This window comes from Phalacrocorax aristotelis, chromosome 7 (assembly GCF_949628215.1).
Source record: "Phalacrocorax aristotelis chromosome 7, bGulAri2.1, whole genome shotgun sequence".
In the NCBI taxonomy this organism is placed as follows: domain Eukaryota; kingdom Metazoa; phylum Chordata; class Aves; order Suliformes; family Phalacrocoracidae; genus Phalacrocorax; species Phalacrocorax aristotelis.
The window spans coordinates 23163717-23188361 of NC_134282.1; the positions used below are offsets into that span (position 1 = coordinate 23163717).

General features: G+C 38.2%; 1 protein-coding gene across 1 annotated transcript in view; it reads right to left on the bottom strand.

The window, feature by feature from the left end:
- Positions 1-234: 234 nt before the first annotated feature.
- The window catches only part of TRIM42 (tripartite motif containing 42), a 92152-nt gene continuing 67741 nt past the window's right edge, over positions 235-24645 (bottom strand). The window contains 1 exon segment of the mRNA XM_075098370.1: positions 235-440. Coding sequence (XP_074954471.1) covers positions 235-440 — 206 coding nt within the window.

Here is a 24645-nt window from a genome sequence, read left to right on the forward strand (position 1 = left end):
TCTTAATTTCTAAGAGTTTGACAAAAATATTTCAGAAGTGTTGGTTGAGGTGAGGCAAGCCTAACAAGCCCACCATTACTTCAGGTGAATGTTATGCAGTCAATGTATTGCTATATGCAGTGGCTGTTCTGAGCTAAAGGTATTGCATTACCTAGGGAGGGTTACAAAATATAGTGTGTACCTCAGTTATCAAATTATCCCAAGGTAATATATCTTTTTCCCTCTGAGGCAATATTAAGCTTTATCTTTTAGCCATGGAATGATGGTAGTGGTGACCCTTCGCTTAACTCCCTTGATATGGCCAAGTAAGTGAAAGTAGTTCAAGGATGAATAGGCAGCATCATCATCTTTTGGAACAAATGCAGCATCAATAGGTCTCTCTGGGGATGCTATAATGGCAGAGTGCTCCAAACTCACGAAGGCCATCACAGTTGTCATATCTATAATGCACATTTTAAGTAGCCCCTTAATTACATATTTACTCAATTCAGTGAGTATTTAATTAACTATTAAGTAATTAACTATTTGCTTGAGAGATCATAATGCGTCTGCAAATGGAGTAAATAGGTGATATGGGAGCTTTTGAAAGTGCATGTGAGATGTTTTATATATAAATGTACATTATATATACATAACCTCACACATATCAGGAATTAAGCAGGAAAGAGACTTGGATGCAGAACACTCTATGAAATGTTCATGGTGCTGAACTCTGACTTGCGCCCCAGTAAATTAATTTCAATGCAAAAGACTGCTAGCAGCTTGCAAGTGCTAGCGAGGTTGGGTGCTCAAGCCCCTGGAGATGGCTGAGGGCCCTGACCTGTGATCAGGGCTGAGAGAAGCTGGTGCTTCTTGTGGCTGCTTCCCACTTCTGTTCTGCTCTTTAGACAGACAAATGTGTCTGTCTCCTGTGGGTCAGTTGCCTCCCTGGTTTTTATCAATGCCACTTTGTAGCAGCAGTAGATAACAATCTTGTAAGTTGCTGGAAGGAATGTCTGACGCTAAGGAGTTCCTGAGTAATTTTCCTTTAAATGATAAGTAGAACACAGCCACCTTTTCCTAATGTTTGAATACAGAAGCACATGTTTACATTAGGAAACAGATCTTGGATTTTGAAGTGGAAAATTATTTCAATATGCTTTGAATAAAATATTTTGCTGTACCATAGAAAAGTCTTGGCTTCATTTTTCTAGCTTGCTTTGCAGAAATATTCTCCTTGATATTCGTTGAAAAGTCAATTATTTCAGCAGGGAGTTCCATTTTACTTGTTTTCAAAAGGTCGCATTGTGCACTTAAAATTACTTGAATATCACTGCTGTGGCTAAATTACTGCAAAGGCAGCTACATGAAAAAAAACAAGCATTCGTAAACTAAAGCATGACCAAATCTATGTTATTAATACAACAGCTTTGTTTAGAACTTTCTTCTAATATCTTTAATCCCATATGTTAAACTTTCTAATGTAGACAATATTACCTGGTGTAATGTTTTCACAAGGTTGAATTTGCATCCACTTTAAGGAGAATTAATGTTTGTTAATAGAAGCTATTGTTTGTTTATCCTTCAGCCAGGTAAATCACCAGCGTGGAAGACGAAGCAGTTGAAAACAACTTTTTTGTCTTCTTCAGTCTATTCATGAGCAATGGTTTATCTAAACTGGGAGAACATAAAGAGAGAAAAGGAAATGAACACAATAGCATGAAGAAATAGACACAGAAATATTTAAAAAATAACTCTGTTGGCAATATGAGTTGTACAGAATTGGGTTTTTCTTTAACTTGCTAATGAATCTCTGAAGCAGTAGTAACACAGGAGAGCAGCCATGGCATTGCAGTGCTGAAACTGTGTTTTGATAGTAATGTTCCTTTCATCTTCCTTCCTGGGTGAGAGGTGTCGGGCATTACTAGAAGTACTTCTTGTTTCTAACAACTGTGACAAGTTGCTGCCTAGTTTAATTTCTATAGTTTATTTCCTGCTTGTAATTTTCTGCTGCGGCTCTGTAGTCAAGGCCTAGTATGTTCTTAAGCACAGCTGACCTAGACTTTACAAAAAGACTGCGTTATTGCCAGAGAGTTGTTTTGACTGTTGTCTTTACCAGTCCAGCACTGTGAATTCCTTGACTTTTCTATTTTCATATTAATTTTAAAATATTTTATGCTGTCCTCAAAATCAAAATAGGCATTGTGTTGGAGAATAATGTTTATAAAGTAATAATTGTCAATGTGTTTTCTGGAAAAATGTTTGTGTCAAGGACACAGTTTAAACAGGCTGCAAACTCCTGTGCACGTAGGAGTTCCCTAGGCTTCGGCCATTACTTGGGCATACTGCCTGTCCCTTCCTCACTCTGCTACTTGATGTCTTTGCCAGACTATTGTCCCATATTCTCCCCTCAGTTTGACCTTTTTGAGCCCTGTGGCCTTAAACATATATTTAACTTTGTATCTGTTCTAGAGTGCTTTCTTGAACTGGATGCTAAACATTTCTGAATTTCCTATTTAATTTAGTTTTAAAAAAAAAGAAGAGCGAGAGAATGTGCTGTAGCAACTCATTAGCTGAACCATGTTAACTGCCTGTGTACGTACTACTTCTCTGCTGTCTTTAGCAATAGCCATATTAGTGCTGTCAACAAATGAGTCCTACTAGGTGGTGTAAATTTGCTTACATTCTTATGAATTTTGGAGGTTCTAGAAGAAAAACAACCTTATGTATGTCCTGTTTTTCCTTGCCTTCATCTCCCATGTACATAAGTACACAGTATCTGCTTAAACAATTCCTACGTTGGGTAAAAAATTTTGTGCATCCAAGAATACAGAAATGGTTTTTGTGCTTTATCTCTGTTAATAGCTTTGGGGTACATTTGCAGCCTATGTACTAACTTGGTGTTGTATTTCATTTTAAAAAAGAACATTCATTACTGAAATGCCAAAGTTTTCATGGCAGTAGCTCCAATGAAAGGCATTTCAAGCTGTTCTAGGGAGAGAAAATGGGAAATGAAGAAAGATGATAGGCCTCAACATTATCTTTATTTCACTGACAAGGAACCTTTTAATATTCAGCTACAGTCATAAATGGGATGTGATAGATGTTCCATGAACAAAAGATACATAAATATTCACTTGAATTTGGATGGTAAGTTTTTTAAACATTGCTGCATGTTTTGCATTTGATTTAACACTGACTATCATACAATTATAATACAGCTCTGATATGACATTAAAAATAAAATAAAGTAGTAAATGTGGAATGAAAGAAAACCTGAAATCTTTAATCATAGCTTAAAGTTCAGACAGTAGATAATATTTCTTAAGCCATTCCATAATATAAGAAATAATAGGTTTTCTTTGAAATTATTCACATAGAGTTCTAAAATGCAGTAAACAGGATGGGACATTTTGCCAAACAGTTAGTAACCCTGACATAAGTAACCAAAATGTTGCCATGTATTGAGGTGTATTTTCACAGCACAGTACGGTGCACTGCCGTGTATTTTCATGGCAAAGTACAGTACCATGTACAGCTGTATACTGGATCCTGGCAGTACCTTGCTAGTATGGTGCTGCAGCTGAAGATAAATCTGGTGTGTTTTTGCTATTGGATTTAATATGATTACTTCTGATTCTAAAACTGCATAGGGAACCTCCATGTTCAAGGGAATACTGCAGGCATGCCTTGGGGCAGAAATTAACACTCATTCAAAAAATTTCAGAGGGTCTAATGATACAGCAAAGTTCCAAGAGGAATTTCAGAAGAGCTGAAGATATTTTGTAAGCAACAAGGGTTTTCCACCAACACTCAGCTTTAGCAAGTGGAACAAAACCTCCTGCACCATGCAGCAGCAGTAGCGTAGAGAGGGACTTGTGCACTAAGAAAGCTTTCTGCAGGGACTGAGTTTTAATTACAATGAAGGAAACAATCGTGGGATAAATATATGAGCTAGGTTATTTCCACAGTGTATTGGGTTTGCATGGCAAAGTTTTTGTAGTGATGGGAGGGGGCTACAGAGGTGGCATCTGTGACAAGCTGCTAGAAGCTTCCCCCATGTCCAATAAAGCCACTGGCCAAGGTTGAGCCAGTCAGGGATGGTTATAGTGCCTCTGGGATAACATATTGAAGAAGGATGAACAAAACAAGCTACCTAACTGCAGCCAAAGAGAGAAGTGAGAATATGTGAGAGGAACAACCCTGCAGACACCAAGGTCAGTGAAGAAGGAGGGGAGGAGGTGCTCCAGGCACCCGAGCAGAGATCCCCCTGCAGCCTGTGGTGAAGACCATGGTGAGGCAGGCTGTCTCCCTGCAGCCCAGGGAGGTTAGCGGTGGAGCAGATATCCACCTGCAGCCTGTGGAGGACCCCATGGCAGAGCAGGTGGATGTGCCTGAAGGAGGCTGTGACCCCGTGGGAAGCCCACACTGGAGCAGGCTCCTGTCAGGACCTGTGGATGCGTGGAGAGAGGAGCCAATGCTGGAGCAGGTTTGCTGGCAGGACTTGTGACCCCGTGGGGGACCCACGCTGGAGCAGTCTGTTGCTGAAGGACTGTGCCCCATGAAAGGGACCCACGCTGGAGCAGTTCATGAAGAACTGTCTGCTGTGGGAAGGATCCACGTTGGAGAATTTTGTGGAGGACTGTCTCCCGTGGGAGGGAGCCTGTGCTGGAGCAGGGGAAGAGTGTGAGGAGTCCTGCCCCTGAGGAGGAAGGAGTGTCAGAGACAACATGTGGTGAATGGACCACAACCCTCCTTCTGCATCCCCCTGCGCTTCTCAGAGGGAGTGAAGTTGAGCCCAGGAAGAAGAGAGGGGTTGGGGAAAGGTGTTTTAAATTTAGGGTTTTTTTTTCCTCATTATCCTACTCTTATTTGATTGGTAATGAATTAAACTAATTTCCCCAAGTTGAATGTGTTCTGCCTTTGACAGTAATTTCTGAGTGATCTCTCCCTGTCTTCATCTCAGTCATGAGCCTTTAACCATATTTTCTCTCCCCTGTCCAGCTGAGGAGTGGGAGTGATAGAGTGGCTTTGGGGGCTACCTGGAATCCAACCAGGGTCAACCCACCATACTGACTGCCATATATATCTGCAAATATAAGGTTTCTTAAAGGGATCAGCTTTTAAGTCCCTGTGATACCAGTATATTAGATGAAACACTTTGAGATAGTCTGAGTGAAATGGCCGAAAAAATGTAGAAGCTCCATGTAGAAGCTGCCGTGGCATATTTGGTGACAGAGGAGAGAGAGGCCCTGGATCTGAGCCCAGGGGAATTTCTGTAGTAACTCAAGGCAGACAGTGTTGATGATGGAACTGCCCAAGCAGAGAAATGTGTCTTTTAAGTGTGAACCTGACAAAAATATGTAGTATGCATTTATAATGACACTCAACAGGCTACAAGTTTAAAAAGCCAAATAAGCCAGCTTCTGGAAGAACACGGAAGAGAAAATCTTAGACAACAGGAAATTACATTATTAGATTTGTCTGCCAAAATTCGTAACTTCCACCTGTGTGTGGGAGTCATAGCAAAGATTTTTATTCTGTACCTCTTCACATTTGCGCTTGTTCTTGGCTTACAGGTCAACAAAACACACTGTAAAGCTAAGGTAAAAGACACACATCATATTCTATTGAGTATCTGCAGCACACTTCCCCCACCTAAAATCTCATCCTCTCAACCATAAGATTTGAGTCTTTGCCACAAATCTTCTGAACAGAGTGTGTTATTGCCAAAGACAATTCCAAAAATAAAATTAGACATATGGTACTTGGTAATAATGAATGAGCATCCAAGATTTCAATTTGGTTTCAGTAAGTGCTCAGAAATCTGGGTGTTTATCCAAAATAGAGCTAGGCAGATGAAAAATGGGCTGGAAATTTTCCCCAGATGAACTATATTGGAGATTTTTAATCCTTTCTGGACTTGGTAGGAAGAGTCATTTTTTATTCTGGGGTCTTAAATAACTGTCAGATAGCCTGTGTTTTGGTTTTATGCTTCCTTCCGTTGAACTTTGAGCAAGTTACTGTTCTGTTCATGTGCCTCGTTTCTAAATAGATGATATGTTCTTTGCTTCATGGGATCATTGTTAAAGACAAATCTAAAATTTCTAGCAGCAGAGTTAGACATTTAGGTCAGATTTGATCAATACCTGTGGGAATGTTAGGTTCTGTATTACCCCTGGTTTCCAAATTCTAACTTTTCAAAGAATCTGATATTGTACAGTGAAGTAAAAGAAATTAAAAGAAAAAAAATGGACCATCTTCTGTTTAAAGCTATCAGATGCTATGGTTTATTCATGACCAGCCCTTATTTAATCAACCTTTCACCCCAAAACTTCAGTGAATACTAATCTAGTAATTTTAAAAACTATTTTGTTAATTTCTCATACCATACCCATACTTGATGCGGTTGTTTATCTAGATGATACCAATATGCAATAGCATGTCTGCAAAAAAAGAATTTGATATTGGATCAGAGATTCTCCCTTTATAATAATGAATATTATACAGTATGCTACTATTGTGCGTATGTGTGCATCCTATACATTCTGGACAGGCTGGATTGATGGGCTGAGACCAATTGTATGAGGTTTAACAAGGCCAAGTGCTGGGTCCTGCACTTTGGTCACAACAACCCCGTCCAACACTACAGGCTTGGGGAAAAGTGGCTGGAAAGCTGCCCAGTTAAGAAGGACCTGGGGTCTTGGTCGATAGCTGGCTGAACAGGAGCCAGCAGCGTGCCCAGGTGGCCAAGAAGGCCAACAGCATCCTGGCTTGTATCAGGAATAGTGTGGCCAGCAGGAGTAGGGAGGTGATCGTGCCCCTGTACTCTGTCACTGGTGAGGCCGCACCTTGAACATTGTGTTCAGTTTTGGGCTCCTCAGTACAAAAAAGACATTGAGGTGCTGGAGCATGTCCAGAGAAGGGCAACAAAGCCTGTGAAGGGTCTGGAGAGCAGGACTTATGAGGAGAGGTTGAGGGAACTGGGGTGTTTTAGTGTGGAGAAGAGGAGGCTGAGGGGAGACCTTATTGCTTTCTACAACTACCTGAAAGGAGGTTGTAGTGAAGTGGGTGTTGGTCTCTTCTCCCAAGTCACTAGTGATAGAAGGAGAGGAAATGGCTTCAAGCTGCATCAGGGGAGGTTTAGATTGGATGTTAGGAAAAATTCTTCACTGGGAGAGTGGTCAGGCACTGGAACAGGCTGCCAGAGAGGTGGTGGAGTCACCATCCCTGGAGGTATTTAAAAGACATGTAGACGTGGCACTTCAGGGCATGGTTTAGGAGACATGGTAGTGTTGGGTTGACAGTTGGACTTGATGATCCTAGAGGTCTTTTCCAACCTTAATGATTCTATGATTCTATATATAAACACACATAAACAAATTTGGGGGTATGAGTAAAGGGAGAAAGTATATACCAGGTCAACCTCATTTTAGCCTTTTTCAGTATGACAGGAATTTATAATAAAGAATAAAATCCAAACATGTTGAAACAGTTTTACATAAACAGCACATCAAAGAAACAACCAGAGTTGAAAACAAAATAAAGGAAGTTAGCAGCTTGTCCACTGAATATAGCAAAATATAGCTAATGGATGAGCTGGTGAAGGCAGACAAATTTGGATCATATTTCCCACTTTAATTTATCTCTAGAAATTAAGCTGGTAGCATCATTAATGACTACTGCTGTTTTCTTTTGACTTTGAAGGGTTTAGTTGGCCTGATAGCATTGACTAACTTGCAGTTGATCAGAGGGGGAAAAATCCATTCATTACTGAAACTAGAATTACAGCCTTAAAGAGCTGTGGTAGCTTTTATAGTTGGAAACCAAATGCATTGGTTAAGTCTTTTGCTGTAAAATAAGATATAAATTTCAGAACTGGAATTTTAGAGGGCAATTAAATTTTGACATAAAGGAGATGCTGTTAAGATCTGCATGGGTTTTTTTTCATCTGCTGCAACAGATTTTTAGTGTAAAGGTTAGTTGTGGTATTTCAGATTTAGCTTCAAATATCTTCTTTTTTTAATTGAATTGTTGCAGATTTTAATTTTTTGTGCCATTGGTGTACAATCCCTAGTTCTTACGTGGAGATTAGATCCTGCTCACTCCTAAGGTCACAAGACCATGTGAATAGTCATAAATATTATAGCTCATGAAAGGAATAGTTACTGTTTATTTCTCTTCCTGGTTACATTTTGTTTCTCATTCACAAAAGCTATTGAAGGTATTCAACTGGAATATGAGTCAAAGAAATTTCATTTTAGATTAAATTAGTGTTTATCAGACAATCTTATTGCATAACAGTCCATTGAGTTAATTTCAAAAATAATTGTTAATTTTATCTGGTTTGGCTCTTGGGCATTCAAAAGGGCCTTTCAAAACTCTTCAATCTTTTTAAATGTTCTTTAATTTTATTTGGGTAATGAGATTCCTTCACAAAACACTCAATTCATTAGAATTAGTTTAAATTATTTTTTGCAGAGCAATTCAGTTCATTCTCATTGTTTTCCCTTGTTTCATACTAATTTGTGATACAGAACAACCCAGAATTCTTTGGGGGACAAATGCAAATGCAATTGCTGTTGGCATTCAAAGCAGGAGTGCATGATCTTTACTATGAGTTTAGTCTAGCATAAAATAAAACAATACCATATAGCACACAGCATATCTTTCTGGGATAGATAGAGTTTCTGTACCCCATAGATAATCCCTTTACTGTCGTCTGTCAACAAGCATCTGATACTGTTCTCAGTAGGGTTCTTTTAACCTTTCTTGGGAAACAAGACTGTGGTCTTGAATGTATTATATTAATCCTTGCTCTTCTCTGTAAGTGGTTATGTCTACCTGTTACTAGATGAGATTTTGTGCTGTAAGCTAAACTGTTTCTCTGAACAAGTTTATCTTATGCCTGGGTAGAGGAAGGAATATATTGTGGTTGATAACACTGCCTAAAGTCTAACCTGACTTTAGCAACAAAACTGGTGTGAGAAGGTTCAAAATCATAGCACATATTCTGCATTAAATGGGCATCTTGGAGAACCTGCTGAAGGCTCATAGCAATCACTGTTAAGAATTATTTTTTTTAAAAAAAAAGGAACTTCTACAATATTAAGTGATAACAGCATTTTGGATCAGAGGCTGGTTAGGTTTTTTGTGCATGAGTAGCAGTGCTATGGAGTAATGTGTTATTTTTCTGGAATAACAACTGCAGAATTAACATATGACAAGAGCCTAGCTCCTTGTTTTGCAACTACACTGCCAGAATTTTGGGGCTGGTGGATGAACACTTGTGTAGACAACCCATTTCCTTACAAATTTTTTTTTGGTGGATATAAGAAATGTGAACTAATAAATCCTGGACACCTGCACCAGGCTGTGATTAAAGGAAGAGGAATCCTGCATTAAACACATCTTTTATAGTAGTCTTATTCTGCAGTATTTTTCTGAAGCCAAAATATGCTGTCATGTCCATCTTCCAGTCCACTTCAACTGACTTCTAAACTGCAATTTTAGGTTCAAGGGGTATTTAAGAAAGACAATATCTCTTACTGGTATCAACCTCTTATTTAAAAAATTTTAGTGTCGTTCTTTAGCAAACTATCTATACAATTCATCAGCACCTTACACAGTGTAATCTGAGACAGTTTAGAAGACGATGACAGAAAGCATTTTTCTGTTTATTATCAGTCATGCCAAACTGCAAACACTGACAGAAAAGTCAAGGCTTCACCAGGTAGGTCAAACACTTTTACATCTCATTAGACACTCTTTTTCTTTCTTTCTCCCTCTCTCGTCCCCTCTCTCCCTCCTCCCACCCAGTGCTAGTGGAAACATGCTCTGGAAAGACTCCAAAATGCTTCAAGACTAACACTTTGGGCTGTGAGAGATAAGTGAAATATATGATATCTTCAGGGCTGACACTTCCAAATGCTTCTCTCTAAATAAATTGCATTGAATTGACCTCCATAAATCCTTCTTTACATTAGTTGTTCTGGAAAAATCTGTCAGTTTACACAGGTCTGGATTTTTAGTGAGATACATGACAAAGCCTGGTTTTGTATACATGATTAACATGTCAAAGTGTTTGAAAGAATAACTATTGCACTCAGTTATTGACAGTCAGTCTGAAAACAATTATGTCACAAACTCATAAAATATTTTTATTGCCTTTTGTATACTATACTTTTTGCTTGAAATGCCTAGTCTTATTGTCTGACCTGGATTAGTAGTTTCATTTTGAGAAATACTCAAATTGCTGATGTATGATTTTTTTAAAAATTATTTTCTTATGCATACAGCTTCTGTGAATGAAGAAGCACTTTTTTATTAGTTTTGAGAGATACTCTGCTTTTTTTCCTATCCTTTAGACAGGACAAATAGCTTACTATCAATAAAACACCAAATAGCTGTAAGAGAAGCTGGCTTTTAAGACAACTGTGTTAAGATGAAATGCCAAGAGATTTATGGGCATAGTTCAGGCAGATGTTTTTAGAATTTCAATCATAAGAAATTCGTGCAAAGCGATAAGCAATTATTAAGTTGGGCAGTGACCAATGAATGTGACATATGCTGTGTAAAGAGAAAATAATTAGAAATGAAGTCACATCTCATTTCTCAGCAATGGGCCAATGCTATTAGCTTATCTAACAACATAAACCAAAACTTGGTGTTCTTTTGAGTATCAATTTGCTGTTTGAAAATGAAATTAACTACATCTGACCAGAATGTAGGTGTCCAAGGTAGGTGAAATCTGCACATCACTGCAGTCAGTGAATGCTTCATCATTTCTCTGGGTATAACCAGAACTTCATTCTCTTTTTGTGGATGATCTACTCAGGTCAGATAAGCATCCACTGGAAAGCACTCCATGTGTCAAAACAAAAGGTACCAAAGGCCTGCTGTGCAACTGAGTTTCGTACAGGAGAATAACCTCAGATCAATCATACCTACTAAACTGGTGTTTTGCCCATTAAAAGAGAGCCACTGTCTTGATCTTGAAATGGAATGAGGCAGATATTTCATCCTAGGGTACTCACAGGACATAGCAACGTACAAGACCACGTATGCCTTCTGAGAAGCGATAGCATAACGTATAAAAGTATGGATTCTTTTAACTTTTAGTAACATACTGGAGACCAGGCAGAATCTGTAGAGTTACATGATTGTTGTATTTTGCTGGTCATTGTATTTAAGAGTAAAGAAAGAATTTTAGCCTGTGTCTCATTCGTCAAGGATCACAGGATTAATTTTTCATCTTCCTATGTATCATGATATTCAGTTCACTTCGTAAGTTTACTGTGGCATTTTTACTCAAAATTTTCTTTGCAATTATAGTAACTTAAGGCATTGGTCATCGTATTGTCTCTCCTGCTAATTTCTTGTGGTATAGTATACTTCCAGTGAGTGCAGGCATAGAGTATTGTGGCAAACTTTGTGGCTGGTCCATGTGCCTGGTGTGTAGAGGATACTCCAACATTTCTAGTACTTTATTATTTAAAAAAAAACCACAACAAAACCAAAACCAAATCAAAACACAAAATGAACCAAACAAAAAAACCCACAAACACACACACACAAAAACCAATGGAGTGGGAATGGGACACGTTGGTAAAATTGAATCAGAGACAGTGAAATCAGAAAACAAAAATGGAGGCTGTTGGGATGTAAAGTGTATTTCAAGCAGTGGTGGTCTTATTCCAGCTACAGTATTTTATTTACATTCTTGTTGCACTCCATCAGTTAAAGGTTCAGATCTAAAATTTTTTATTCATAACCATTAAGCTAAGATTCCAGCGTTACACAAACAGGCTATCATTGAGGCAATAATGGAAACAGCCAATAGATGATTTGAACGATTTCTTTAAAACTTAAAGAGACAGTGGCACTCTCCGTTTCTGTGTGGAAGCAGACCTCTGATATCAGCCCTTGACTAACAAACTTTATCACTGTCTCTTTTCAAGATTAGACTCAGATCAAAAAGTTTACTCAGGAATGGGTTTGTGGAGGAGAGCAAAAGCTGTCTGTGTTGTGAGCTAATGAAAAACACTGTGGCACAAGTCACCGTGTAGATCTGCTGGGTGTTTACCATCATGAAAGGATACACCCATTGGACCTGTTTTTGAGAGAAACAAGTCAGTGGAAATAATGGAAAAGATTAGGGCAAAAAATGGTTTATTAAAGCTCATTTGAAATCTAATTTGTTCCAGACCATCCATTGAGATCCATCTAGAGTTGATTGTTTTTTGTTGTTGTATTGGAAAAGCCACATTTTAGAAGTCATTCAATGACTATGGGAAATGTAATCACTGGGTAAATAGCTAAGAATTTCTTAGGATACATGTCAACAGTCACAACTGCCAGTAGTAGTGTGTTTTCTTTAATTCATTTTGTGAATCAGCAGCCTAGCAAACAACAAAGGGCTGCTGTTCAGGACTGTAAAGAGACAACCATGTTTAAAACAAATAGTGAATGAACTATGAGGCATTTGTAAAAAAAAATGTAGCTGGTAAATTTAGACATTTTTCTATTAACTTTTCTCTTCTTAGCAGAAATTTTGCATTTATTGAGATTTTAAAAAGCACAGAATAAATTCTTGATAAATTGTTTTCTTTGGTATGTAACAGAATTTTTACAGATGAGGGAGGAGGAGCGAGAGTGGTAAGGATAAATGAGGATAGCGTAACGGTTCCAAAACTGACCTTTTTGAAAAGTCTTTGCTCTGTCTTACTCAGGTCATCACACAGTTCAGTGATGTGGCTCCAGCTCCCATTGGATCTTTACAAAAACTTACTTATTTGTTCCAGACAGAGAACCGTTATTGGCCAAGGCACCAAATTAGGCAGAGTCTCCACACATCAGCTTGAGAGATTTTACAACCAGGTTGTTGGTGACTGAATTGTCAGTTTGGATAGCTTTCATAGAAACCAGCACTAACAAAAATCTCAGCTTTTATGATGCTGAACAAAACCAACACAGAAACATCACTTCCTTCCATATCCCCCAGATTCCCTTTTTTCCAAAGTGCTATTTCAATTACTTAAAGAAAGTGAGTGTGAGCAATGAACACAAGGGATTAGTCACTGGTGTGTGTTAACGCATTTTGGGGTTTTATACAGACTCCTACATAACAGTTGTTTTCCAAATTCAGATTTGGCTTCTAAATCAACACTAGCATCTCAGTTCACATGTATTATGAAATTTGCAAAGGCTTCTGGGATTTATATAAGAAGAAAAATAGTTCATTTCCTTATAATCTGTTATGTGAAGATTAAAGCAAAGGAGAAAGGAGCTATCAATTTGGGAAAGTATGAATATAGGACCCTGCTCGTAAAGTTTTGGACTGGGGTTTTCTGTTCTCTTGCATTTTTCTGTTGTTGGCTGTTTTGATGTCTCATCAATGAATTGTGTAGTGCACTGCTGAAATCTGCATTGCTTCTTTCCAGTATGGTCAACAGTAATGAAGAAATATCATTTGGAAAGTTGAACTATCATATCTGTAAGTAGCAGTAGCAGAACTTGCAAAAAGCAGCATTTATAAACTCATGGTAATTTTTTATTTTGCAAAACATTTATGAGCTCATTATTTGTAAATCTCCTCATGCTTGCAGCAATAACAAAGGAACAAATGCCATTAGATGTAATATTGGCAAGAATCTGATATTCCTGTTTTGTGTTCAGGTTTGTAAAATTCCTCTGCCATGTTCCTTAAAATTTATTAAATATTTATTCAGACAAATTTATGGAAACCAGGTATGGAACTTTTGTCTCTATGAAAAATATCACACTGTCAAACTGAGGTAAATTGCCAGTATTTATGTACTATTTTCTAATAGTTCCCTAACTAATAGTTTGCCAGCTCTTTCTCCAACATGAGATGCCATTAGTTATTAGATCCTCTTTAGTACATTTTGAAACTTTGGCACACTGGAATTCTTTTGAGAAACAGCTTTTTCCCAAACTCCATTCACGTGATATCTGTCAAGATTATATGTTGTCACATAGAAAAGGTTAAATTCAAGCATATTACCAAGCATTGCCAAAGGATATGACCTTGTCGTGTGGCAGACTGTTACATCTCAAGGAAAAGGTTCTAGCCCTCTGGGAAGAGAAAACATAGGCTGTGTCACTTGCTAGTGGATGGCAAATACTGTTGTATACAGCGCACATCCTCCAGGAATGGGATGTTGTGGGAAAAGATAGAACTGGTTGAGAATAGAAAGAAGAATCAATGCACAGTAATAAAGCCATTGACTCCATAGATGAGCAATGTGAATTTTTTTCTAAAAATAATAAAAAAAAGTTATGCATGAAACACAAGGTGCTCCAATACAGGCAACACAGTAACCATAAGTTAATAAAAAGTATAAGCAGAATCTCAAAGGCAAATGTCACAATTATCTAAATGACTGAGACAGGTGAGATTATTATGCTTTTTCTTAAAATTGCTGGGTTTTCTTAGCCAACATCATACTAATATCACTTCCATTTCTCATTTTCCAAATGCTTCCATTCTCTATCTTCTATATGCTGCTGAGAAAGGTCTGCTGCTACTTATGTTACCTATTGCTGGAAAACAAAAAAATGTTGTCCAGGCAGTTACTGGGTGGATTTAGTTAGTGTAGTAGTTTAGTTTATTTCCGGGGGGATTTATTTAGTGTATGAGCTCACTGATCATTACCCTTAGCATTCCTGATCCCCTCCAAAACAAAGGAAGCATGTCCTCCCTCATTTATGGCTTCTGTTTCTCACAGGAAATGGATGATCAAGCTGCAAGACTGTGGTTACTGTTTTCCTACAGAGCTAGCAAGCCATTTTCTGCTCATGATCTCATCTTCCCTTTAGCTGAAGATTAGGTATTTGCTTATCCTAAATATCACCACGCTCCTGCCATTCTAATTTCTTGTCATGTAGCTTTTTTCTAACAGCTTGCGGATTAATGATCATAAGAAGGTAATTAGATGCCTCTATTAAGATTTGTGCCTTTCTGCTCCAAAAGCAGCTAACTCGACTTTGATTCTCTTGTTGAGAGGAGGGAAAAGTAAAAATTCTGGGATACTTTAATTCGTACAGCTTTAAGGACAGCTGCTGGGCAGTGTTTGTCCCAGAGGTGTCCCTGGCTCCTCTGAGGGCCTCGGCTGCGTCCTGCAGTGGGGCTGCTGTGCAACGGGCTGGAACTGGCTTGTCCTTCTCGGGGGGGGGGCCCTGGCACAGAGGGCACCCCTGCGGCCCCCCACCAGCACCTTGCCACCTACACCCAATGCACAGCCAAAGATGAAAGTTATTTAATGAGATTAATAATTTTAGTATTTGAGTAATCATTTGGGAGGCCCTAGCATGTAGCTTAATCTTACAGTGCCAGGTGCTGTGTAGGTGAACCTTGCCTCAGCATCTTACGACGACGGAGTGGGTTGTAAGGCTCTGAACACCTGCTGATCTCTTCAGAGATTCTCTGAGGTCTGAGTACTTGCTGCTTCGTGATTTCTAGGACTGCAGTCTATCCTACCTTTTCTTGGAAATCAAGTTAAAGATGACTAAGTAGAATATTTGACCTATTGGTATGTAATGAAACCCAGTGTTTCTTTTGTCTGCTATATCTGGTAATTCATAACATCATTCTAAGTATGACAGGAAAAGTGAGAATGGTGCAGCAAAAGAGCTATGCAGCAGACAGAAAGCAGTAGACAGCTTTTAGGCATATCTTTCTAGCCACAGGGTGCCACCATCGCTCCAGCAGATTTAAACTGTTAGAGCAACAGAAGATGTATCACCAGGAGATTAATATGAATATGAACTACTTCAATCTAGTTTGCGAGCTAATGTTTATGCATTGATATGTTATAATCTCACCAAAGTTGTGTAATCTACTTAAATTAGAGAAAGGAGTCCCCAGAGAATTTAACAGTTGTCAGAAACCACACTTCATACTTTCTAGCACCTCTCCTGTTGGCCTGAGCTTGCCACTGCACTGTGCCCATGCCAATCACAGGAGCCACTGGATTTTCACACAAATAGGCAATTAGATACATATGTTCTGTTAAGTGAATGCAGTAAAGAAATAGGTATGTCTCTGCATTTGTTAACATTCTCCATAGGCAATAATAGCTGCTAGAGTTAGAGAAAATAGTTTGGATGTTATGTAGCAACTCATGAGCGTGATAAGCTGCCAAAATAGAAGATGGAAAATTGCTTTAACAAAAGCAGAACTTCACTTTAGCAAGTGGTAGTTTGAAGCAATACCTGTTGTTTTCAGGTATACTGAGTGAGGGTTGCATGGGTTTTTTTCTGGCTTAGTAATGCCAGTTATGAATGCCCACTGAAGCTAAAGGATCATTCTGAGATTAGCCTAAGAGAGGACAAAAATTTATGTTACAGAACTCAACTAATATTTGGAAAGTGCATGAAAATACTGTTGATAGCTATAAAGCTGAAAGAGTAAGGGAGTGGATTAAGTTTTTCTGGACCTCAAGGGCTGCTTAAACATTTTAAACTTAAAATTAATTGGTTTGCATGCTAAAACAGCATAGGGAGCCAATGTTAGAAACCAGGACGCTGCCAAGGAAGTCCCATTCACACTGGAATACAGATTAGGCATTTTATACTTTATTTTGGACCTTCAGGCCTTCTATTTCCTCATCTATCTTCACTTGTAAATAATTTGCTGATAAAGATATCCAGGCATTCATTCCATAAACAGCAAAATCGGTACCTATTTTTTAGGGTAAAATATCTGAGCACTAGATGAAAAAGTAAAAGTGGATAGTGAAAGCAGCCTGAGGTCTGTTGCCTCAGGTTTTATCTCATGGTATATTTTCTGACTAATCCTTGTTACTTACATTGGAGGGTAATTTTGTAAAATATTCTATCTGATTTAAGAAGCTCACTAATTCAAATTCACAAGTTGCTATGTTCCTGTTTCTGTCAGTATTTGTAGGCAATATAAGATAAAGCAACACCAATTAGATCCAAAATTAAATTAATTAAAATTAAATTAGTGGGTTTTTTAAGTGTAATTTAATGATAGAAATCTTAATGATGAAGAGGTTTTCTAATCATTGTACAGCATCACAGCAATTTAAGGCCTGGCCTTCTAGGTTCTGTTTAGTTTGCAGTGGTTTGTGAGATGAAATGATTTGCACAGATACAAGACTCGCAAAATTGACTGATGAAGTACAAAGGTGTGGCAGATTGCTGATTAATTACTACTGGAGAGAAAGCCTAGATCACTTTTAAACCAGGAAAACTCTACTGCTCTGATCAACCAAATAGCCCCATATAGTCTTTAAATATGCAGTTCAGTCCTTAGCATTTGGGTAGAATACAGCCCTTAATACCATTAGAGCTACTACTGTCCTTCAGGAAGAATTCTTATATTATTTTACTGGAACTAAATTAGTTTCATAGCATTCATTTGCCTCATACTCAAGAAAGACTGTACTGTTGTCAACATTTTTTTTTGTTTTGAAAGAAGAATGTCAAAATACCTTTTCTGCCACACTTGAGACCATTTACCTGTGGTCTAGTATACATTGGGACAAATTATGCACAGAAAAATTGTATTCAGAAATTTTTGCATTTTCTGTCTGTATTTTGTCCTAAAATTAATGAGGTCTTAAGTAACAGACTACTGCATGTGAGTCTGAAGGAGGAAGCCTTCAGCTGTCCAGTTTGATGGAAAGAGGGTTCTGTGTGTCTGGGAGAAAGGCTCTGTTTGATCATTTTGCATTGAACATGAATCTGGTTTTGGAATCCTTGATTTTGTATCTACCCTAAGAAAACAAACACCAAGACCAGTAGAAAAAAGAAAAAAGCCACCACCCACCAAAACCACAACCAAAAATGCAGCAAATGTCATCTCAATTGTCTAATTAGTCTGGCGTTCTTTCAGGTTTACTTAAAGGTTTCATATTGTTTCAAAAGAAATGGTAAGTGTCCATGGTAGACTGTTGTGGTCTGCCCTGCTGACACCTACTATTTGGAGGCAGGTCTGGGGTCATGCAAGGCTATACATTTGAAAGTTTTTAAAATTCAGGTCTTTCCATTACAAGATAAGAAGATGTGCTTTATAGTCACTGAAATGTATACAGCTTTCTCAAAAACTTGCATTTTCAAATGTGTGATTGTGAATATCAGATAGTGTGTTGGGCCCATGGGCGCTGTGTTTTCCCAGTCTACAGTTATGTTTGCATAAGTGTATACAAAAATTACAGATAATCTGAGAATGAGTCTGGAAAAATGAAACACTGACAATTTAATCAGTTGCCTACCTGATGCAACTGATTTTGTCATGGAATTTCTGTTGAGAAATACATTATTTCTGTAACTTCTACTAATCTTCTTAATGTCTGAACTGGATCTTAGGCTTTCAGAGAGAACCTGAGTTTGAGCTAAGTCTCTGTAGTAAAAATTTGGCCTGAAGGAGTTTTTCATGGCCAAATTATAAACTACTGGAAAATAAATTTCATATTTCAGCCTTCAGTGCCACAGTACTTTTTCTCTTCCCTTTAATAACGTAGTGACCTATATGTGCAAAGTTTCTTAAAGTATTTCTTGAGGCAAGTTTTTTTCTGCTCTGGGTATGATGGGATTTATTATTTTGTATAACTCACTTGGCTGAAGTAAACTTTTTGATTAAAGACTTCTGTAACAGGAGCAGATGCTCAGGAATAGTGCTGATAAAACCAAGAAGTCCTACAATTCCATGACATTTAGGCATGGGCACACTTTTACTTGATGCAGGTTTGTATCTGTATAAGCTTAAGTCATCCTTTGTGTATTTTTTCAGAATGGCTCTAACGGGAGTAACATTGCATTCTCTGAAGGGAAAAAAAGTCTCCAAATCAATGCAAAACGTAAAGTTGTTCTTGAGACTTGCAGTGAGAGTGCAAATCACTCATTGCTGAGATACATCCTATGGGAACAGGTCAGGCCAGAACAACTATTTTCACACAGGCTATTATATGAAAATAAAAATTAAATTAGTCATTGTCTTCCTCAAGTTGATATAAAAATCTCCATGCTCCCATATGCACTCAGTTATGTATTATGTAGCACCTTTTGTATGCAGCTTATTGGAATGAATTAAAACCTTAAAGGAATCAACATAGTATGTTTAAAATAAATATATGTTTATCTGTTTCCTTTAAGACAAATATGAAGAAACAGGATGCATGCTGTAAATAGAGGATGAGAATGTATAATGAATCCTTGCAGCTAGAGGTTTTGGCCTGTTTAGTTAGCTAGTTCATCCAGAAAATGATAAATCACGTCAAGATGGAGAAGTAATTTCATTGCTTAAAAATGAAAAGAAAATCTGATTTTAAAATGTCAAGTCTGGGATTTATGAGCAGGATTCCCATAATCAGTCATTCAGAATGAATTGTATTATTTAGGATCTATCTGCAGGCAGACAAGCTGAAAATATTTTTGTGTACAGTGCCAAGTAAGTTTACACTATCTTTCACATCTAAATTGCTTTTCCACCCTACGCAGATAGAAACATGCACACACAGGTTGTTAGTGCTGTGTTCCCTTATGAATTAGTTATAAACTATGAGAACAGCGCAAAGACCAGAAGTGGGGGGAGTTTGTGGTTTTTTTATCTGTGGTGTCAACAGTGGTTGCAGCCCACAGAAGATAATGGGAATGATAAAATCTATTTTAGAATTGCCCTGGTGACAATACTTAGAGGGCAACCAGCTGTTGGGAATAGGCCCAAACAAATTGGCGTATGTTGAGCCTCATCCTTCAATTATTTAGGAATATAAGAATTTTGACACTGCCTTCTGTGAGAAGGCAGGAAGGGAAGGAGCTGGGCAAAACTTAACTGGGCGGATGTATTTGTTCAGATATGCTAAGGTAACTTTTGGTGTTCAAGGAAGGGATTTTCCTTAATTTTGTATTTTGCATATAGCAGTCAGTTGTGGCCCACAATGGGGATTCCTCTGTGTTACTGAAATATGGATATAACAACTAAAATGCAGCAACTAAGTAAATATATGAATAACAATTATAATAGCCACAAACTGTAAATAACATTCTTGATCCTTTATTGGGTCATAGAGTCTCAAGCTGCTAGAATGTCTATAACTTTAATCATCTTTCAGAGCGTTCTTTATAATTGATTTTTCCTTATCCTTCTTTTGTTGTCTTGGCATGGGAATGGCTCCTAAAGAGCATACCCAACCCTCTGCAGTCAGAGGTCCAAGACACCAAGGTTTATGCACTTTGGGAGGATAGGAATGTGTATGAGCCAAATCAATGCACAAAGTGGAATGACAGCTCCACCTGTCTTTGTCAGAAACCTGTTGCAAAAACTTTTTTCCAACTTGCATATCTCATAGTGACTGATAACACAGAAATTTAAGGATGAACATAATCCTGTATATATGCGCTGTGTAAAGCGATTCTTGTAACGGCACAGGGATGAAGGTGGTCTGAAGCAGGAGGGTTATGATGGGGTTAATGGTGTCAGAGAAGCCTGTGTGGGGACACACAGATTGCTAGCTTGTGTAAGTGGACACTAAATACAAGTTCCAGATTATGTGAAAGATCAGCCCGGGAAGCAGAGCATGTGAATTGGATCAAGAGGTAGGACAGGATGTAGAAGGTAAGGAAGCAGGGAGGAGGACAGAGACTAGATTTGGGAACACCATGTTCATGTTTCATTTTTAAATTTAAAGACTCTTCTGTTCAAAGGACTTTATACCCTTCACATGAAGGAAGTCTGTGGTGTTCTAATAATGTGGTCTGTGACCCGTTGTCTCGTGTAATAGCTGTGGTTCTTCTGTTGTGTGTTTGATCACCCTCATTCCTGAGGCTGTATTTGATCCCTCCTCTCTTTCACTGAGTGACAATTTTACCTTCTTGAAGTACTTCTAGCTTTTCTTGAGCTCAAGGAGACTAAGAACATCATCATTGTTGTACTGTCTCTTAAGTCTCACCACAAAAAGAGGCTTTGAGTTCATACAGCTTACTTCTATGAGAGGGATACATTGGACTGAAGTTGTTAAGGACAAAACAGAATAGCTAAAATGATTTCAGTTCTGCCTCTACTATCCTGCAGGATGTTGCAAACAGTGGGGAGTTGGGAAGACTAGTTTAGATGATTAAATTATAAAAATAATGTTAATTATTTACTCAAGCAGTAATCATGCTTTCAGATGGACATGCACAGGTCCATCTGAAAGTTGGTGAAGGAATGGTGAAGGCTCAGTTAAGCAAGTATTTCAATAACAGAAACACCAACCTTGCTGCAGGCTGAAGAACACTGTAAAAACAAAACCAAATAAAACTCAGCACATAAAGGAAAAGTAGGAAGTGGAATCTTGGGGTATCATGCCAGACCTCAAAGTCTTATCGCTGCCTCGTCTTCATGGGGAGAGAACTGCGAAGAAATCTGTCTCTGATGAAATGAATGAACTGATGTCTTAGCAGCTGAGGATACACCTGTTCTAAGCTACAGCTATGAGTAGATCTATGAAATAGTGTCTGTCCTGAAGTGAAAAAATTCCACAGCAAAACCCACTACTTTTCTTCTTCCTGAAACGGCACCCTGGACAAAAGAATGGTAAATTACATGGTGGTAGGAAATTTATTTCCCTCCATATTGCTCGGTGCTGCTCTGCATCAATCTGCACATTCTATACCTGCAGTTTGTGAGAGTGGACTGTAGGTCAGATTAATTGTTTTGGTACACTCAGTTGCTCCCTTTCTTCCTACTGTTTCTCTGCAAATGGAAAGCTGAGCTTGCTCTCCTTGCAATAAATAAGTGACCTCTCCTTTCAAAAAAAGTTGGGCACTGGTAAACTTTTGGCACAGACGCATATCTCATGGTCAAAAATGAGTATATTCTTTCCTTTAAACATATGGTACTAATTAGATGATGAGATTTTACTTTGTATATAGCTGTGGGCTTGAATACATGCACAAGTTGCTTTAGAGTAAGCCTACTGAACAGTCCTTAGCACAACTGCCTACTTCAAGGCTGCTTTACACTTCTGTTATGACACTGGCTTTTAAAGTTCAAGCACTTTTAGCCAAGTACTCAAACTTTCACATCCCTTTAAAATTTACCAGCATGTATTTGTAAGGATCTTGTACTGGATTGATAAAAAACCTGCATGCTTCCACAGGGAAGTAGAACTGTTACAACATACCAGAGTATACCATAAAATTTGAGTTGCTATTGAAGCCAACAACCTATAACCGCAGTCTTCCTGGTTGCTTTCTTTGTGGAGAGCAACAAGCAATGATCTCTGCATGAATGGTACTAGCTAAGGCAAATATTTGTGAAGCTCTAGGGCATCCTAGGTTTGTTGCCAAGACACTGGTGCTGGAAAGCACAGCTGCCAAGTCAGATGCAGTTTATTTAGGAGTCTGGAAGTATGGGCCTGTGACAGCAGCATGATGTAGAAGCTCAGTTGGGTTCATTTGTACTAAGGGGCAAAAGGGAGAATAGCAGCACTGTGACAGAGCCTTCAGCTGTCTGTAGGAGAGAGGCAGCAATCAAGAATGGGGTGGGGAGGAGGAAGGAATTGATGGATTTCAAAAGCCTTTTAACCTCTGACTTCAGAGAAGAATGTGTGTCAAATCTAATGAAACAAGGAGACAGATCTGGAAGAGCCTAATGGTGACACTTTTATAGGACAGCACACGAAGAAGCTGTCTTTGCCGAATGGAAGCTGACAGTAATTTATCTTTTCACTGAAATGGCAACTTGCTGCAGAAGAAAATAGAAATGGTAATATGTAGATCATATACATCAAAACCCCCTGACTCCTACAGCAGAATACTACAAAATGGTAATGCTGGTGGCTTTCCATGGCTTTCCATCATTTAATAAGTCTATCCACACTCACAGTGTTTCTTTTTAAATTTTTTTCCCAGCTTAGTGATACCTTTTCACTTTTCACTCTTTATCATAATCCAGCAGAACTTCTCCTCAAAGGGGAGAGACTAATGTTACAGAATGTATTGCCTGTTTTAAGCCAACTATACCTTTTCTTAAAACAGAGGTATGAGTAGGTGATTCCACCTGTAAATGACTGACATTTTAGCTATCCTTCATCAATTGGGCTTGATTTCCTCCTTCTCTTCACAAGCAATTTTGAAACTATAATTGGTTTTCCTGCTCAGTTGGTGTTATATAGGTGGTGTCCATTTTCTCCTGGGCTGCCAGAACGTAGTTGATACTGAACAAAAATTTGCCTATGACTAAATCTATTAATGTCAATATCCATATTGAAGTGTGAGAAACATTTCACATATAGTAGTCTTCTCAGTATCCTCCTAATTACTATACAAACAGTATACTAGATTCTTAAAAATCTTTCCAAAATACTGGTTTTTAAAGGCTTAATGCCTAATAAGTGACCTTTTGTGTGGGCTTGGAGAAGGGAAATTACAATCTAATGTCATAAGTGTGGAGCATATTGAGTCAGCAGATTTCTGCTTATTTGACTTACACAATGGGTAGGCAATATGTTTAGAAAAAGTGCTTTCAGTTGGAACTGGTTGAAAATTTCTCAATCAAAAAAATCAACAGAAAATTCTGTTTTATAAACCTGAAACATTTCAGTTGAAATATTTCTCAGTGACATACTGTCAATGAATCCAAGGCAAGGTCTTAAGGGAACTCTGCATTTGTAGCTTATTGATTTGACTTGAAATTCTCCACAGGCATTGGAAACATTGGTTTCTCTGAATAGGTTCAAGCTCTGAACAGCTTTGTGTTTAACTCAGCTTTGTTCTCATTAATAAGCTGCACAATAACAAAGAATAGTAGGAAAATTCCCTATGAACTCAAACCTCTTGAGGATCAATTGTTTTCACCTTCTCTGCTCTGGGGACATGAGCTAATAAAATCCCATGTAGAAATTAAGGAGAAATGGTATGTGAATAATTTTAATTCTGATTTTTAGTGAGTGATTTGAAGCCTTTTCTACATAAAATAAAGGGAGACGAAGAAGTGAACAAGGGACATGGTCCTTGATGATACAACCAGAACACTTCAAGTGTAGAAATTATTTAACCAAATTTAATTCAAAAAGGGGGAACCATCTGGTTATTAAAAGAACCTAAGTTGATACTTAGGTTCTTAGAAGGTAAATCCACATTCTCTGGGGATTATTTAATTTAACAGAAATAACAACGTATTGTAACACAAATGGTGTTTGATAACAAAAGAATATGCTGAGCCAGTCCAGTCTTCAAGGGAGGGCTTTACAAAGAATGGAATAATGTCTCTAGCTACTGTATCAGAATAATACAACTGTCTTAAAGCTTGAGGTGTTGGTATTCTCTGTGCTTTCTGCAGCTGGGTAATCTGTAGACACACCAAAAGGTTGTTAGCTTTCTCCTCCTGAAAGTGTATGAAACTAGTGGAGAAGCTGTTCTTACTAAGATTTATAAGGAATTAATATGGATACTGTGGCTGTTTTGCCTCCTTGATTACAGTTTCTGAGTTGTATTAGAGGTAGCTAAACCAAAGCCAAACAAGAGGGGGCAAGTGTAACTGATACAGGAATGCTATCAATTTATGAGGACTGAGCTGGAGGTATCCCAATTCTTACAAACAGAAATTGGAAAGGGACCACAAGGCAATAAAGTGTGGTTCACACACAAGTCTTCTAGTAGGAACCTTGATAATTTTTTTCCCTTATGAGAGCA